Source organism: Mirounga angustirostris, unplaced genomic scaffold, assembly GCF_029215605.1.
Source record: "Mirounga angustirostris isolate CCGP_5_RB_7025 unplaced genomic scaffold, mMirAng1.0.hap1 SCAF_2, whole genome shotgun sequence".
Taxonomy (NCBI): Eukaryota; Metazoa; Chordata; class Mammalia; order Carnivora; family Phocidae; genus Mirounga; species Mirounga angustirostris.
This window is the reverse complement of record NW_026991710.1, coordinates 60,802,710-60,821,982: the sequence shown is the minus strand read 5'-3', so window position 1 is coordinate 60,821,982 and position 19,273 is coordinate 60,802,710. Positions and strand designations below refer to the sequence as shown.

General features: G+C 42.1%; 1 protein-coding gene across 2 annotated transcripts in view; it reads left to right on the top strand.

Annotated features, from left to right (window-relative positions):
• Window positions 1-19,273, top strand: part of SCARB2 (scavenger receptor class B member 2) — an 80,643-nt gene that overhangs the window by 29,245 nt on the left and 32,125 nt on the right. For both annotated transcript variants that reach the window (XM_045880970.3, XM_064584642.1), the window contains exons 3-5: window positions 6,210-6,357; window positions 7,911-8,099; window positions 16,070-16,161. In XM_045880970.3, coding sequence (XP_045736926.1) covers window positions 6,210-6,357; window positions 7,911-8,099; window positions 16,070-16,161 — 429 coding nt within the window. The remainder of the gene's footprint in view (window positions 1-6,209; window positions 6,358-7,910; window positions 8,100-16,069; window positions 16,162-19,273) is intronic.

The following is a 19,273-nucleotide window of genomic DNA, read 5'->3' as shown; positions in this document are numbered from 1 at the left end:
AGGTTAACACTTCAAGGATGGGGGACCATTTCCATCTTTAGGAAGGAAACTATTTCTTGCACACCCCCAACAAATGCAGGTGGTGTTCTTCCTGCTGACTGCCCCCCACCCGCGGCTTTTTCTCAGTATTCTGCTTTGGGCTGTAGGTTTTTCAGTCTTTCTCTTGGTTGACAGGGCAGTGGTAACAGAAAGTTAAATACAGGTGCTACTCAGCACTGTTGGAAATGGAAAATATTCTTCTGCCCTTCAAGGTTCTTCTAGCTGGTCTAAGAATTAAATTGACATGAGACAAAGATTAACAGGAGAAAGTCAAATTTAATTACCCACAAGAAACCCATGTAAGCATGAGATTCCAAAGACAGTCAGGCAAAGGGAGATATATATGTCATCCTGAACTAAGGAGAAGAGGATAGGAGTCTGGGACTTCAAAAGGAAGGAAAACAGTTTGTGGGAAGATGAAGAAGAGTAAATTTTTGGTTGAATGTTTACAAGGCCACTCAGATACAACAGGGTATAAAGGACTTTGGTCAAAGAGGCCTTGCTAGATGTCTCCCTGTCTACCATACCTAGTTCATATTCTAATGTGAATTTGTGGTGATGGCTGTCTCCCTGGAGCAGGTTCTCTATCTAAATTCTTTAAGGCAGTTAGCGTGAGGCCAAAGTTTCTTCCTTGGTTTGGGCCGTGATTCTTTTCAGCGCAAAATAATGAACATGCCCAAGTGGCACATCCGGAGGCTGTCGTTCTGAAGCCCTACAGCACCCTGCCTTTGTGCTGCTTCCCTTGCTCTGCCCTTTCCTCCTTGGCAGTCCCGTCCACTCTGTGACTTCACTTCTCTGACATGGCTGAGAAGTTCATGTTCAGCCCAGCTGGCCCGGAGCTGCAGGCTGCTCTTCCTGAAGCTCCTCTGCTGTGCGTCCTCCTCCATGGGACCACAGTTTTCTCCCAACTCCATTTAGGAAACCCATCCTACAGTTCATGCTGTGCTCTCTCTGCCTCTATTTGGAAACCCCTCACCTCTCCCACCTGAGAGAAGCCTCCTCCTTCCATAACCGGCTCCTGCACAATGTTGACCTCAGGACTCCCATTCCAGTGGCCATCCCTCCCTCCTTTGGGTATTTGACTAGCGCCTTGAGTCAGCTTCAGAGCACTTTCCACATGTGAAATGGTGTTGGGACGGCAGTCCTCCCATGCTGTACTGTGGAGTTCCTGCAAACAGGAACCAGATCTTTACATCTCTCCATCTTGAGAGCTTTGCACAAAGCCCGCTTGCACATGGTATTAGTAACTAATGCTTACTAAACACTTAGTATGTGCCAGGCAGTATTCTAACTGGATTACAAGACTATGTGGATTTAATGCTCACAACAACCCTACAAGGAAGGCATCTTATTATCTCCATTTTAGAGATGAGGAAACTGAGGCACAGAATCAGTGGGTAACTTCTGAGTCACAGAGCTAGTAACTGAGGAAGCCAGGGTCGAATGCACAGCCTGGCAGTCAGCACCCGTGCCCCACCCAGCATGCTCGTGACTTCTGACAGTAGTTCTCAGCAGAGAGCAGTGGATGGGCGGAGACCTAATGGCTGAAAGATGAGGATTATATGACAGTCCTACATGTAACTAATTTATCCAGCATCTCTGAGGAATTAGATATTGCAGAGATGTTAATTGTCCAGCTAATTAAAGTTATTTCTTTTGGTTTCCTTATCTCAGGCTATTGGTTGCCTTCTGTGATGGTAAGATTTTATTTAATCATTCAGGAGTTTAAAAACTTTTTTGTTTTAAAAAGTATTAACTCTGTTTTAACCAAAAATAATTTTAAATGAAAAAGCTCTAAAATCAGTCTTGTATTTTCCTGCCTAATTAAGTAGTTCATGGTGTATAACTCAACCTTTTATTAATGTCTAGGGCCATCACTGTGATTGAAAAACAGTAAGCAAGGGGCGCCTGGGTGGCTCAGTCAGTTAAGCGTCTGCCTTCAGCTCAGGTCATGATCCCAGGGTCCTGGGATCGAGCCCCGCATCAGGCTCTGCTTCTCTCTCTCCCTCTGCCGCTCCCCCCTGCTTGTACTTTCTCTCTCTCTGTGAAATAAATGAAATCTTTAAAAAACAAAACAGGGGCGCCTGGGTGGCTCAGTTGGTTGAGCGACTGCCTTCGGCTGGGGTCATGATCCTGGAGTCCCGGGATCGAGTCCCACATCGGGCTCCCTGCTCAGCGGGGGGTCTGCTTCTCCCTCTGGCCCTCTTCCCTCTCGTGCTCTCTGTCTCTCATTCTCTCTCTCAAATAAATAAATAAAATCTTAAAAAATAATAATAATAATAAATAAATAAATAAAAAACAAAACGGTAAACCATAATCTGAGCCTGTGATGTCCTGGGGCCTTGAACATCAGTAAGATTTATTAGCATCTACTAAGTACCAGGCACTTCAACTACAGTTCCTTAATTAATTGTCTAGGCATAAGATTTGCTTTGCCATTTTTTTTTTTTAACTCTTGTGTCTCTTTCTGGAAGTTTCTTTAGTGTTGCTGGATGTGTAGAGCAGAAATGGCTCACTTCTTGCTCTCAGTCTGCTGTTCCCCAGGAGACCACCCTGCTTCTGGTTGACTACTCTTGAGAAGCTGTGGGGGAGGTTTGGGTAACCAGACTTGTTGGTATTATTATTAAAATCCCTCTCCTTCCCCGGTGGCCTCCCTGCAGTTCCAGCTGCTACGAGGCTTGGGAGGGGAAACATTCTGGGTTTCCTCCATCAGTTGCTGTTCCAAGAGGGAGGCCCCTCACCCTCCCTCCCCTTGGCCTCTGAGGAGGGGAGGCCCCTTCTGACAGCCAGTAGCACTATCTTCCTTCAGTTAGAACACAGGCCATATGTCAGTCATGTCTTAGGGTGGCTGGTGGCTGCAGGAAGTCATGTGGTTAGCTGTGAGTGACCTGACATAGTCCCCTCATGCCTGCCAAGGGAATTAAGTATTTCTGTGGTTTGGGAATCCTTGGCTTTTAACTTCTGAAATTTATTGAGAAACCAAGTCAAGTTACCAAGGGCTTAAAGTGATTGGAAACTCCATGCTCAATTTCCCTTTAAAATGTTAGGTTCTTGCAGGGTAAACAATAAAGAAAAATTTAAAGAGCCATCTTCAGAGTCAGTAAATATAAACAAACATAAATGAAGCAGCCCCCAGGCTTGGAATTATTCCAGCCTCTAGGTTCGTGACATCTAGGTTCAGTGAAAAAAATGTTAAAAGCCTTAGCGAGGTTATCAGTTTTCATCATTAGTCTGGAAACTTGGCAGAGTTCATCCCTGGGCTTCTGCACCGGGGTGGGGGGGCGGGTGTCCCAGCTCTTGGCTCCTTGGCCCGGCTTTCTCTGAGTGCAAGTTGGTGTGTTCACCCTGGGGTCACTTTTTCTATTTCTAGTTCCTTAGTGCTCAGCCCAGGCCACTGTGGGGTCCTGGGCCACAAGTACAAGGAGCTACACCTAGAGAAGGCTGTCCCCCTCACCTTCCCTGCAGGAGGCTCTGGGACAAGCCAGTGGCGGAGGGGTGCCCCTCTCTGTAGGCAGAAGCCTTGGCTGAGGTCCTCTTCTCCAGTTCTAACAAATCACTTTGCATTCACTTATGTGCAGAGTCAAGGAAAACCTTGGATATGGAGTCAGGTGACCAGGGTTCCAAACCTGGTCCTGACACTTGGTGGTGAGTCTGGGGCTCCTACTTTATGTGAATCTCCATCTTCTCATCTATCAAAAGACCGGGTTGTGGTTTCTATATATGGGTCTTTGGTGGCAAGCAAGACAGACCATCTCTGGCTAATTTAAATAAAAAGGGGAATTATTTGAAGGCTATAAAGTGGGTTACAGACTCCAAGGGGCAGCTGGGGCAGTTGGGAAGACAGGGGCAGGATCCGGGGCAACTTTCTAGGTCCAGGTCACAGGGGTGCACGGGTCCTCGCATGCCGTATGCACCCCTGCTGGAGGAAGCCGTCTTTCTACTGGGTTTTCCATCTTGAGGCTGTGTGCTCAGGAACAGAAGCCAAGGGAGTGAACTGGTCGAGCTTGGGTCCCTCACCACTGCCCAGTGCAGGAGAGGAAGGAGAACAGGGCTCTGAGCAGAAAGGAAATGAGTGGGCATCAGACAGCAGAGTCTGCTGACCGACCGCACGAGCATTTGACGCTACGTAGAGCCTCTGTCCAGTTTTGTACTGATTCCTCGTCACTGGAAGTGTGTGTAAGTTTTCTCTCTCTCCTATTTGGCATTTGTTAGAGGCATTCAGGGGTTTCATCCTGCAGATAATTTATTTTTTTAATTTATTTTTAAATTTTTTTAATAGAGTTTTTTTTTAGATTTTTATTTATTTATTTCACAGAAAGAGACAGCGAGAGAGGGAACACAAGCAGGGGGAGTGGGAGAGGGAGAAGCAGGCTTCCCGCAGAGCAGGGAGCCCGATGAGGGGCTCGATCCCAGGACCCTGGGATCATGACCTGAGTCGAAGGCAGATGCTTAACGACTGAGCCACCCAGGCGTCCCCCTGCAGATATTTATTAAGCACCTCTTAAGGGAGGCCAGGTCTGACTCCTCTAACGCCCATCTGTGCCCTGTGTCCCCATCTGTAACACAGTGGGGCAAACACTCTCACCTCCATCTGGGCCATAGCCTTGCCGTAAGGACTAAATGAAATCAGATAAAATTGTGTGGTTAAATCCTTTGAGGAGCCATGCAGGCTCAGATATTTATTTATTGTGCATAGCTTGGTGCTTAGATAAAGAGCAAAGACACCTATTTTGATGCATCTCTGTATATACGTTTGTTATTTGCTTGTCTATTTTTATTTTAAGTTCGGGAAATTGAGGTTTCATTAGCTTGCCTGCAGTCTACCTGAGGTATTAAGATAATTCCTTCACAATCTAAATGATGTCACTATGCAGTTTAGTGCCAAAAACATGGTACCGACAGCCCCCTCCATAGGTGTTCAGGGGTGTGGCTGTGGTCAGGAAAATCCTGGGAAGGGGGGGGTAGCCCTTGTAGCTTTGTCAGAATTATAAACTCTTATTGATTAGCTCTGTCCAATAGAAATATAATGTGAACCACATACGTAATTTAAGATTTTTCCAATAGCCACATCTGAAAACAAAGCAAAAAGAAACAGGTGCAATTAATATGAATAATATTTTTTTATTTTACCTATTGTATTTAAAGTTGTATAATTTAAAAGCAGGTAATCAACATAAAAATTTAAGGAGATATTTTACACTCCTTTTTTTGTGCTGTTTTTGAAATCTGGTGTGTCTTTTACCGTCACAACACATCTCAGTTCCGATTAGTCACAGTTCAAGGGCTTAGTAGACATGTGGCTCCCGGGTCAGACAGCTCAGCCCTAGACAGAATAGGAAGAAGACAAGGCAAGGAGCAGAGGGAGAGAGAGAAGCAGTAGACGCTGGAATTTAGTGAACATCGACTATGGACCAAGCAGGGCCAGCCCTAGTGCAAACCATTGGATGAACCAACTATCAGATCCTGTGTTTGTTTAGAATTTTGATATTTTGTTCATCGTGAATGTTTTTGCATTAGTTTTGACCTTAAAAAACGCATTGCAATATGATATGCCTTCATTCCAGAGTGTTCTGGCACCTCTGATATTTTGCACTCAAGGCGAGTGCCCCCCCAACCCTAATGAGGCCCTGGCTCCAGGCACTTTCTGTGAACTTAATACTTCATGGGGGGCATGAACCTGAACCAAACTGAGCTATATTACAAAAACCAGGAGCAAACTCCTCTAATTTACTAAGCCTTGGGCATTTATTTTGTTAAATGAATTTTCAGCTGAAGTCACGCTAGAAATAAAAAGACTTTGGAAAATAAGTTGAAATTCAGACTGAATCTGTGAACTGAAGAGTTTGAAAATTTTTCAGGAGCAAACTGTAACACAAGAGAGAGTTCATTGGCTTTCATTTCTTGGTCAGGGTAACCCTGGGCCATCGTTTCCTCTGTTATAGGGGAAAAGGATGAAAAGGACAGTGTTTTGAGAAGACTATCCAAGGCCTTATTTCCTTCCCACATTCTACTTTAGTCTCAGGTGTTTAGGAGGTCGGTATCTGTAGGCTCTCTCGTTAATGCTTATAGTGGAATGTTGTATTGGAAATAACTTTGATGCTAAAAGAAAGGTGAAGTATTGCTTTTTAAAGTGGTACCAATTTCAAACAGAATCCTTTTCTTTCTTTTAGGGAACTCAGAAACAAAGCAGATATTCAATTTGGAGATAATGGAACGACAGTATCTGCTGTTAGGAAAGAGGCCTATGTTTTTGAACGAAATCAATCTGTTGGAGACCCTAAAGTTGACTTAATTAGAACATTAAATATTCCTGCGGTGGTAAGTAGGCATTTTTAGTATCATTATTGTGGATTTTAGAAGAAAGGAAAAAGCTAAGTTAAGGCTATTACGTTTTTACATTTAGGAGTTATTATGTTAAAAATATACGTATATAGGGCGCCTGGGTGGCTCAGTCGTTAAGCGTCTGCCTTCGGCTCAGGTCATGATCCCAGGGTCCTGGGATCGAGTCCCACATCGGGCTCCCTGCTTGGCGGGAAGCCTGCTTCTCCCTCTTCCACTCCCCCTGCTTGTGTTCCTGCTCTCGCTATCTCTCTCTCTGTCAGATAAATAAATAAAATCTTTAAAAATATATATATATATACGTATATAAAAACAGAAATATATGTTTACACTTCCCTTCCTTAGAGTTCATCTGAGACTTTTTTCTGAGATTTTTCAAATGGTGACATTATCTTTTTAAAGATGTTTTCAATGGTTCAAAGATAAGATCTTTTCAAATGGTGACGTAATGCAAATTTTAGGATTCTTCCCCCCCCCCCCCCACACAGTTTCTTGCTGTGTGTTCAGGATCAGCTCTTGTGCAAATAAGTATGTCCCTAGTATTTTTTTGAGGGGGTGGGGGTGGATAGCGAATAACTTTTTAAAGATTTATGTGCCCCTTGTTTTGGTTCAGAAGGTCCCAGCAAAAGAATTTGCATACCACTTCTTAGTCTAGATTTCGACCTTAGGTTTTTTAATTCTCAAAATATAGACTGACTTTCACCCCCCTTAATAAGTAGCAGAGACTGGGTGCTGATTACAGCCTAGCAGGATTTCACTGGGCTCAGTTATGACAATCCCATCTAAGAAAGATGCAGGAGACCCAGAAAACTTTCCTATTCACCTACAGCAACCCCCTCTGAGGCTCCCATTCTACGACGACACATGAGCTGGACACTCAATGGTGGACCCAGAACTTAGAAATTACTAGATCCTAGATTTGACCTTGCCCTGCTGCCTACGCCTGCAGGTTTTTTGTTTTTGTTTTTTTAAAGTCTATGACACCGTTAGATAGGTTTCTTATTTATTTATTTGACAGAGAGAGACACAGCGAGAGAAGGAAAGCAGGGGGAGTGGGAGAGGGAGAAGCAGGCTTCCCGCGGAGCAGGGAGCCCGATGTGGGGCTCGATCCCAAGACCCTGGGATCATGACCTGAGCCGAAGGCAGACGCCTAACAACTGAGCCACCCAGGTGCCCCCTCCTGCAGGGTTTAAAGTGAGGGGCCAGCCTCTGGCTTGGATCACAGGGGCAGTGGCGTCACCTTGTGGCTAAAGATGCCAGTGTATTTACAAGAGTTTTTCTCGTTCCATTGGCAGTGTGGAGAGAACTCAAGAACTAGCTGCAGATGGGAATGCTAAGCTCAAACTTACAATATATAATACTGAGAAAGGAAAACAACTGAAGAGTCTTGTTCTTGCACACGCATCCAGGGAGGATCTTTCTGGCTGATTTTGCAGCTATTCAGTCTTAACATTTACTTTTAAGCCTCTTTGCCAAAGGGGCAGGAGGAGAGAGGGGCGGGGATTCTACCTGAACTTGCCTGTCCTTCTCAGACTGCCATGGAATGGGCCCAGTTCCGCTTCCTCCGGGAGCTCATCGAGGCCCTGTTGAAGGCCTATCAGCAGACGCTCTTTGTGACCCACACCGTGGACGAACTGCTCTGGGGCTACAAAGATGAGCTCTTGTCCCTCATCAACATTTTCAAGCCAGAGATCTCTCCCTATTTTGGCCTGTACTATGGGGTAAGTTGACTTTTCTTTTCAGAACCTCTTTATTCATCTGACTGGGGCGAGGGGGAGGTGCGGAGGGGGGGGCACTCCAAGCCAGATTTCATCTTCAGTTCAGGTTTCTTCCAGAAGACCAAAATTGCCTGGAATTCTAGATGTCTTGTAGAGCTTGTGAAAAATAAGAAAGTGTTTTAGTTTTTAGGAAAAAAAAATCCTTCTCCCACAATTTCAACATGCTACTTGCACTGACTTTGAATGAGAGCAGCTATGAGAAATACAGAGTGTGACTGTGCCATTAATCAGATGCGATCTTTCAAAGTGTCATAAAGTCAGTGATCAAGGCCAAGTCTCCACTGAGCCCATGCATCAGCCTGACAGAGACAAGTAGGAAACTAAATAGGAACATGTAATCCATTAGGGGTGGTAGCTACATGTTACGCTTTCAGACATGTCATTCACCAAAGAGACTGGTTGATTTGAAACTCTGTGTCGCTCATCTGTGATTTCTTATGCTTGTAAGTGGAATTTTGTGTGGTTCCTTGCAGATTTTATTCACTTTGGCTTGACATAAATTTCAGCCTTCAGGTAATTATTATTCAAAGCAAATGTTATTGCTGCCTGAGTTTCAAATGCATTAAAGTTAAAAGGAATTTTAAAAATCCGTCTTCCCCCACCAAAAAAACCAACAAAAATAAAAACCAGAAACCTGTGTAAAATGGAGTGAGATGTGGGTAATGACAAAAACTCAAAAGAAAGTGTTAGATGAAAGGTGGAGTCTGAGATTGTGATGAATTTCTTCATCTTTAAGTTTGTAGTTATTCTCTGGTTGTCACTACTCAAGAATCTCACCCTTATCCTGTCATCTCCTAGCATGTTCCTCTGTGTCTATGGCAAATGGTATACATTTGTGCCTTCGAGGGTATACAAAACTTGGACACCATCCAAACAAAACAGTAAAAAAGTTTTTAACATGATATATGCAAGAGGTGGGGGCTCCTAGGAATAGGGCTGGGCTGACCCTGAATCCTTCATTCTGGGGGGGTAGACTTGATAGATGCTCCCGAGAAAATCCCATCTGATTGGAACCCAGGTTCCACAAGACCAGAGGAAGCACTGATTTCTTGTTAAACTGTGACTAGACCTCCCTTCTCGAAAAAATTTCAGAACTTCTAAGAGAAAGACAACAAAGCTTTTTTAAAAAAATTATATTTATTATATTATGTTATATAATGTATATTTATTAGAGGGGGGAGGGGCAGAGGGAGAGGGAGAGAGAATCTCAAGCAGGCTCCACGCCCAGCACAGAGCGCGACTTGGCTCAGATCTCACGACTCCGAGATCACGACCTGAGCCAAAATCAAGAATCAGACACTTAGCTGACTGAGCCACCCAGGTCGCCCAACAAAGTTTTCCTTAAGGCCCTTTGGGTCCCGGTGGCTTCCATCCACCTGCCAAGTAGATCCTGTTCCTAAGACCTCAGTATTTTTCAGGTAACTTCCTTGTATAGTCTGCTTTTTTTGTTTTTACATCATTGACTTCATCAGACTTATAACTAAGATCCTTTTATATCTTTTTAAAATGTAACCCACATTTATGGACTGGTTAAGAAATTGGCATTTTTGCTTTCCCCAGGCAAGGATGTGTTGTTTTATGTATTTATTTACTTCTTTCTTCCTTTCTCTGTCCTTGCCCTTTACCACTCCTTGCAGACACCGCTGTATCTCCACAGGGCCCCACTAGTAAAAAGCCCTGTGCCATTGCTTAGTTAGATTAGTATGTTGAGTGGATTTCCCACAGCCAGGAATAGAGCATAAGACCTGGAAACAGAGAGCCTGGATTTACGTTCTGACTTTTTCACTTGATAACTGTGGGGCTATTTCTGAACCTCGGTTTCATCATGTGTGACTTGAGGCTTCCAAAGCTGTTTTGCAAGGCTAAGTGAGAAGTCCATAAAATGCTTTGCAAACTATAAATCGCAGTACACATTTCAGGAGCCGCCATTCTTTCTCCCCATGACTGGTTCCAGAGAGTACCCTGAATTCGTATGAATGACTGGTATATCTTTCCATTTGGGACCCAAATAAACTCCCTGTGGTGTTGTTGGTTAAAAGGAGTGTTTCCGGTCAGTTTGTCATCTGCTCTGGTCAAATACTGATTCTTTAGCCAATAGCACAAAAGTTCACACTTGAGCCGCCATTCATTCGAAGACCGGGACAGGCTGTGCAGGGGGCACACCTCCCTCGGCACCCACTCCTCTGCCCCTGCCCGAGCCTGGCCGAAAATCTTTCCTGAATCCTGGTGGTCTTGTGCGAGCATTCCCCTCGGATGCACCAGGTTTGCATGCCTGCCCCGCCTGCTCCGCGACACATGATGAAGAGAGAAATCTTGGCGAATGCCACTGAGCACTTTTCCTTCAAAGACTCTAGTGATGAAACAGCCAAACAATTAATGGGGAGGGACAGGGTGTGAGAACGAACAGGAGGAGTGAATGTAGAATATTGGCATAGAACTTCTGAGAAGAAGGGATCTGGTTAAATATCAGATGCTCACATTTGCATTTTGCAGGGCCAATCAGCATATTTTTACCCACGGATTTTAGGGCGCCTCTGTTCTCCTTGGTGTTAGAGTGCCAGCGTCTTTGAGAGATCAGCCAGTCCAGCCCGTCCTTCGGGGGCGGGGGTGGGGATCATGCTTAGGTTACAGTAGCGACAGGACTGTGGTGGTCCTAGCTCAGGGCCCCTCTCCATCTCCTGCAGTAATATGTTCCTTGTATCCCACACACATCCCTGCCATCCTGACATAAAACCTCTTGATTCCTGCCTGTCCTCAAGGAGGTTCTAGCAAGAGACAGGGAAGCATGCACATGCAATGTCTGACTCTTGGGCAGAAAACGGCTGGGGAGAACCCTTTGTGAATCACTGTGAAACATTTAAATGCTTCTCTACTTTGCTGAGCCCATGTCTGAGTTAAGTGGAGGACTTTAGGAAATAGCATCCATTCATTTTTTAAATTGGTGGTTCAGCATTTTTTACGAAGAGTATTTGAATTTTCTCTAAGTTGGTGTAGTGTTCACATTGCTGCTCCTAAAGAGTTCTTTCTCATATCTTAAAGTCACGTGAAGCTTCATGTGGGGAACACGACATGACCATTATGTATGTGGATCAAGTTGATATATTGACACAGTTGGCGAAATAATGTTAAGTGACGGAACGAAGAACCAAAGTAGGCAGAACACATGAGAATTCACAAAGGGTATGAATGTTTTTTAAGGCAAAGAGCTGAATGATATGAGAAAAGGGTTCGAACTCGGGAATATAGAAATGCAAAAATAGATAAGAAACCTTTTTCTTTTTTGGTTCATCTAACTAGCAGAGCTTAACAAAAGTAACTTGGGGAATGTAAACTGATTTACCCTGCAATTTCCTCCACTTTCCTGCTGGGCAACCTTGAGCAACTTGATAATATGTATCAAAAGGCTTAAACATGTTGATGTCCTTTTCTCTAGTGATTTTACTTTTGTGCGTCTGTGTAGAAAACAAAAGTACTGACAACACTTTTAGGCATTAAGATATTCATACAACATTATTTGTAGTAGCAAAAAAAATGCAAAATTAAATATCTAATAATAAGAGAATAATTAATTATTTCTACATAATGTTGTAGAGTCATTAAATTACACCTATGAAGAACTTTTGGTAACATGGGAAATATGTTAAGTAAAAAATTGTGTGTGTGTATAAATATATATATGCACAATTACATATATGTATAAAATTATGTGTATATATATTACACATATATAATTTATCTTAGTTCAATAAGCAAATCTTGTATAGAAAAGAAACTGAAAAGAAACAGACCAAAGTTCCCATGGTTAAGAGAATGATGAATAATGGGCACTTTATAAAAAAAAAGATTTTAGATTTTATTTAATTATAAAGAGAGAGAGCACGAGTGGAGGGTGGGAGGTTGCCGGCAGAGGGAGAAGCAGACTCCCATCGAGCAGGGAGCCTAATGCGGGGCTCGATCCCTCATGACCGGAGCTGAAGGCAGACGCATAACTGACTGAGCCACCCAGGTGCCCCTGGGCACTTTTTTTTATACATCATTCTGGATTTTCTAATGAGATTTTGTTACTTTTATAATCAGAAAAAATGTATTACTTCTATAATCAAAAGAAAAACCTATTTTATTTATTTATTTTTTCAAAATAAAGCAGAACACAAGTCCTGTGCATCACCAAAATGCATCTGTGTTAATACGCAAGAAGGTATCTGTGACAGACCTCTAAAGATCGCTTAAAGCAATGGAAATAGAACAGTCTTTGGTTATTGTCTTCTTCTTAGCTTATCTACAAAGTGCCTGTCACATGATAAGCATTGAAAAGAATGAAAACAATTATAATAATAGTATTAGAATGGACGCACCATGAAGGCCGTAGTTTTGTTCACTGATTTCCAGTGCTAGACACATGGTAGGCATTCAGTAAGTGCTCGCTAGTAGATGAATGAGTACTGCAGCCTGGTCAGCACATCAGCCCGTGGAGTGTGGGGTTACATAGCTGGGCTTCAGTCCTAGCTCCACCACTGGCTGGTTGAGTGATCTGGGCAAGTTATTTGACTTCACTTTGTTTCAGATTTGTCATCTATAGAATGAGGGTGAAAGAGTGCTTGTCTGTATTTGTTTCCCATTGCTGCTATAACAAATGGCCATAAACGTAGGGGCTTAAAACAACACGGATTTATTATCTTACAGTTCCAGATGTCCATAGTCCTAAAAGCAGGGTGTGGTCAGGGCTGTGTTCCTTTGGAGGCTCTAAGGGGAAATCCACCTCCTTGACTTCTACAGCTTCTGGAAGCAGGCTTCATTTCCCAACAGGGAATCATCTTCACTCTCAGTCTCTCCAGCTGACCTCTGCTTGTCATCACCATTACTACTCTGACCTGGCCCTCCTGCCTCTCTTTGTAAGAACCTCTGTGATTGCATTGGATCCACCCAGGTAATCCAGGATAATTTCCCCATCTCAAGATCCTTAACTTAATCACATCCACAAAGTCCCTCTTACTATATTAGACAACAGATTCGCAGGTTCTGGGGATTAGAATGTGGACATATTTGGAGGGCCTTTATTCTGTCTACCACGCTGTCTTATGTGATAGTGAAGGGGATTTCATGAGATAATCCATACTACAATTTTAGAGCAGTACCAGGAATATTATAAATACTCAATAATTGTTAGCTCATATTACTTTATTATTATAGAGGAACTAGTACCCATGCTATTTCCCAGAAATCAAAAAGCTCTATCTTCAGATAAAGAATTTGTAAGGATAGAGGTTGTCTGCATGTGCCCTTAAGAAGTGTAACTTGGTGGGGCACCTGGGTGGCTCAGTCGGTTAAGCATCTGCCTTCAGCTCAGGTGATGATCCCAGGGTCCTGGGATCAAGCCCCACATCGGGCTCCCTGCTCATTGGGGGGTCTGCTTCTCCCTCTCCCTCTGCTGCTCTCCCTGCTTGTGCTCTCTCTCTCTGTCTAATGAGTAAATAAAATAAAATAAAATAAAAAAAGAAGAAGTGTAACTTGGAGAGAATGTACAGGTGAAGAAAGCTTACTTGAAAATGGGACTATATTAATACCACTTTCTTCTGTTGCAGCTAATGTATAATAGTGTCCTGGCCTTGGACTTACGCTTTCTTATTTTTTGTTATTAAGCTATAATTCACTTATCATAAAATTCACCATTTTAAAATGTACAAGTCAGCGGTTTTTAGTATATTCACAAGGTTGTGCAACCACCACCACTGTGTAATTTTAGAACATTTTCATCATCCTCCCCAAAAAAGCCACATACTCAGTAGTCACTTCCATTTCTCCCCTTCCACTAACCTACTTTCTGTCTCTATGAATTTGCCTGTGAATCTATAGAAATTTTTTAATGGTTAAAAGGTTTGTGTCTTTTGGTTTTCTTTTTGCTTTTGTAAAGAAAAGTAAGATTATGCTTTTTGTTTGAAACAGAACGTAAGTAATCCCCCCACATACCTGCCCAACTCTCTCCAGCCCCTTTGCGGTGCTGGGACCTCTGGTGCCGGGGAGGAGAGGCCAGGCTGGCCCAGGCTGAGAGAGGAGAAGAGTCAGCACTCTGTGTGGGAGCTTCCTCAGAGCCAGAGAGGAAGGGCGTTTGGGAATGGAGCTTGGCTTCTTTAGGCAAAAAATATATTAAAGAACTCAGCATACAGGGGCACCTGGGTGGCTCAGTCATTAAACATCTGCCTTTGGCTCAGGTCATGGTCTCAGGGTCCTGGAATTGAGCCCTGCATAGGGCTCTCTGCTTGGCAGGAAGCCTGCTTCTCTCTCCCACTCCCCCTGCTTGTGTTCTCTCTCTCACTCTCTCTCTCTCTCTGTCAAATAAATAAATAAAATCTTTATTAAAAAAAAAACCTCAGCATACGTGCCCACTCTACAAATGGGGGCCAAGAGGTACCACCTCTGAGTTGGACCCATCTCTGGCAGTTGAACATTCATATGCAAGATGGACATTTCTGTAAATGGAATCATACAATATATGACCTTTGTGTCTGACTTCTTTTATTTAGCATAATGTCTACCAGGTTCATCCAGGTTGTAGCATGTATCAGCACTTTATTCATTTTAGGGCTGACATAGTCTATTGTATGGAGAGACCATACTTTATCTGTTCATCAGTTGGTAGATGTGTGGGTTGTTTCTACTTTTTGGCTATTATGAATAATGCTGCTCTGAACATTTGTGTACAGGTTTTTATACGGACATTGGCTATATACCTTGGAATGGAATTCTCCTGGGTATAAAGAGAGGAGTGGAATTTGGGGTCATATGGCAATTCTGTTTGACTTTTTGAGGAACCACCATAGTTTTCCACAGCAGCTGCACCATTTTCCATTCTCACCAACAGTGTATGAAGGCTCCAATTTCTCCAGATCCTCACCAATGCTTGTTATTTCCCCCCCTTTTAAAAATATTTATTTGTTTTAGAGAGCGAGCACGAATGGGAGGGGCAGAGGGAGAGGGAGAGAATCTCAAGCAGACTCCCCATTGAGTGCGGAGCCTGACTCAGGGCTCGATCTCACGGCCCTGAGATGACGACCTGAGCCGAAACCAAGAGTTGGACAATTAACCGACTGCACCACCCAGGCACCCATTTTCCTTTTTTTTTCTTTTATCACCATCCTGGTGGGTATGAAATAGTACTGTGGCTTTAATTTGCATTTCTCTGAAGACTGATGATGTTGAGCACCTTTTCCCGTACCTGTTGGCCATTTGCATATTTTCTTTGGAGAGATGTCAAATCCTTTGTCCATTGTTTAATTGGGCTCCTACTTTTTAAGTAATAATATGGTTAATAGGGTATTTAGTCAAATAGTCACTGTATTCTTTAGTTCTGGTTCAGTCTTACGTAGCACTTATGCCCAACTAGGATAGTTTCGCGAAGCTTAAGTTTCTCAGTTACTGTATCAGTTAGGGTTCTCCGGAAAAACAGAATCAGTGGGAGATCCATATCTATATCTATATCTATATCTATATCTATATCTATATCTATATCTATATCTATATCTATATCTGTAGTATCTATCTGAGAGATTTATACATATTAAGGAATTGGCTTATGCAGTGGTGGAGGCAGCACGTGGCCAGCCTGAAATCCGTAAGACAGGCTGGTGGGCTAGAAACTCAGGCAGGATTTCTGTATTGCAGAATTGAGAATTCCTTTTTGTTCAGCAAACCTCAGATTTTGTTTTTAAAACCTTCAACTGATTGGATGAGTCCACCCACATTATCAGTGGTAATTTACTTAAAGTCAATTGATTGTAAGTGTTAATCATATCTACAAAATACAGCAACATTAAGACTAGTGTTTGACCAAATGACTGGGCACCATAGTCTACCAAGTTGACACATAAAATTAACAATCACGGTTTCTTAAAATGATCATATTCACTTATTTTCAGAAAAATGGGACGAGTGATGGAGACTATGTTTTTCTAACTGGAGAAGACAGTTACCTTAACTTTTCAAAGATTGTGGAATGGAATGGAAAAACGTAAGTGTAACAATTTACCAGTATAATTATTTTTTAAAATTTTGTTTAAATTGAACGTCCACTTATGTGTTATTTCAAAAAAAAATATTATCAGTCATTTTTTGCACGAAAAGTCTATAAATATGTAAAATATCTTTATAATTACTATTGTATAAATCAAGATTGGGGTAACACACTTTATAAAATTAAACATCAGAGCTTTGTAGACTATTAATGGCTAGGAATGAGTTATAAGCAGTGAAGAGTTTCACTTTGAATGATGTGTAGCTACAACACAAATACTTTAAAACCACTTGTTTTGGGGGGAGAGGGAAGAGTTTCTCTTTTTAATCTAATTTAGTGATTGTGGCTTGTTCACGTGTTTTTCTTTAAAGATAAAATACATTTGACTTCACTATCATGGTATTTCAGAAATATTTTTTAACATTTGTAACTTAAAAACAAACTACTTCCAAAAGAAGCTGAGGGAATTTGCAATAAAGCAACATATAATCCAAGATACTTTCTTTAAGACAGAGGAATTAGAAACCTTGGAGAAAAAAGGAGGGTAGTTCTTCAGGGACTGAGGTAAGAGGAGTTCTGTTCTTGAACATTAAATTTACATCTAAGCTTCCCAGAAATATGGGCAAAAAAACTGGTGTGGAATATAGGGGAAACCCTCTGTACTACCTTTGCAACTTTTCTGTAAATCTCAAACTATTTTTAACCAACTGAGCCACCCAGGCGCCCTCAAACTATTTTTAAATAAAAAGTTTATTTAAATTTTAAAAAGCACGCATATCCATGTACATAAATATATATTGGTGCATGTACATAAACATACATTTGTGCACACACCCCCCAAAATAGGTAAGATCCCCGAAAGAATATATGAGAAGCTGGTAACAGGGTTGCCCCTGGAGGGGGGGATGTGGGTGGCCTGGGGGGTTGGCCACAGGGAGATTTACTTGTGCACAGGATAAAGCTGGATTTTGTTTTAGATTCAATCTGTTATTTTCTTTCTAATCTTTCAATAGCACAGTGTAATCCTTTTAAATACATAATTATTGATACAGTTACAATATAATGATATAGTATTTAATATATTGGACTTTTTTCTGGTTTATGTCTATTCTACCCTCAGATTTTTTTTTCAAAGATTTATTTATTTATTTGTCAGAGAGACAGAGAGAGCACAAGCGGGGGAGCGGCAGGCAGAGGGAGAAGCAGGGTCCCTGCTGAGCAAAGAGCCTGACGCGGGGCTTGATCCCAGGACCCTGGGATCACGACCTGAGCCGAAGGCAGATGCTTAATGGACTGAGCCACCCAGGCATCCCTATCCTCAGATTTTTATGGTTCATATTTAACAATAGTTTCCTGACAAAATTGAAAGCTGTCTTTTGTCTCTTCTCCTCCCAAACAGGACACTAACTTTACCAATTTCGTAACACTTTATGCCCATCTTCCAAGTTATTCTTGCCTTCAACTTGTTTCACATTCTTTGGAAGCCAAATATAGTAAAATGCTTATTATTTTTATAGTATACTTAATTAAATGTACCAACATATTTTATTAAATTTTCTGTGCGTCTTATTGAAATTCTAGTTAGTGAACCTACAATGTAATATGAGTTTCAGGTGTACAATATAGTGATTCAACACTTCCGTACATCACCCAGTGCTCATGACAAGTGCACTCCTTAATCCCCATCACCCATTTAGCCCATCCCTCCCTACTTCCCCTCCAGCAACCCTGTTTGTTCTCTATAGTTAAGGGTCTCTTCTGGTTTGCCTCCCTCTCTTTTTTTTTCCCTTCACCTATGTTCATCTGTTTTGTTTTCTTAAATTTCACAGATGAGTGAAATCATATGGTATCTGTCTTTCTCTGGCTTATTTTGCTTAGCATAATATACTCTAGCTCCATCCACATCATTGCAAATGGCAAGATTTCATTCCTTTTATGGCTGAATAATATTCCATTGTATATATGTATGTCACCTCTTTATCCATTCAACAGTCAATGGACATTTGGACTCTTCCTTAATTTGGTTATTGTTGGTAATGCTGCTATAAACATTGGGGAGCATGTGCCCCTTTGAATCTGTATTTTTGTATCCTTTGGGTAAATACCTCGTAGTGCAATTTCTGGGTGGCAGAGTAGTTCTATTTTTAACTTTTAGAGGAATCTCCATATTGTTTTCCAGAGTGGCTGCACCAGTTTGCATTCCCACCAACAGTGCATGAGGGTTCCCCTTTCTCCACATCCTCGCCAACATCTTGGGTTGTTAATTTTAGCCATTCTGACGGATGTGAGGTGGTAGCTCATCGTGGTTTTGATTTGTATTTCCCCGATGATGAGTGATGTTGAGCATCCTTCATGTGTCTGTTGGCCATCTGGATGTCTTTGGAAAAATGTCTGTTCATGTCTTCTGTCCATTTCTTAATTGGATTATTTGTCTTTTGGCTATTAGTTTGATAAGTTCTTTATAGACTTTGGATACTGACTCTGTATCAGATATGTCATTTGCAAATATCTTCTCCTGTTCCGTGGGATGCCTTTTAGTTTTGTTGATTGTTTCCTTCGCTGTGCAGATGCATTTCATCTTGATGAAGTCCCAACAGTTCATTTTTGCTTTTGTTTCCCTTGCCTCAGGAGATGTGTTGCTGTGGCTGAGGTCAAAGAGGTTTCTGCCTGTGTTCTCCTCTAGGATTTTGATGATTTCCTGTCTCACATTTAGGGTTTTCATCCATTTTGAATTTATTTTTGTCTATAGTGTAAGAAAGTAGTCCAGTTTCATTCTTCTGCATGTTGCTGTCCAGTTTCCCGGCACCATTTGTTGAAGAGACTTTTTTCCGTTGAATGTTCTTTCCTGCTTTGTGGAAGATTAGTTGACCATACAGTTGTGGGTCCCTTTCTGGGGTCTCTATTCTGTTCCATTGATCTATGTGTCTGTTTTTGTGCCAGTACCATACTGTCTTGATGATGACAGCTTTGTAATAGAGCTGGAAGTCCGGAATTGTGATGCCGCCAGCTTTGCTTTTCTTTTTCAAGATTGTTATTCGGGATCTTTTGTGGTTCCACACACATTTTAGAAATATTTGTTCTAGCTCTGTGAAAAATGCTGGTAGTATTT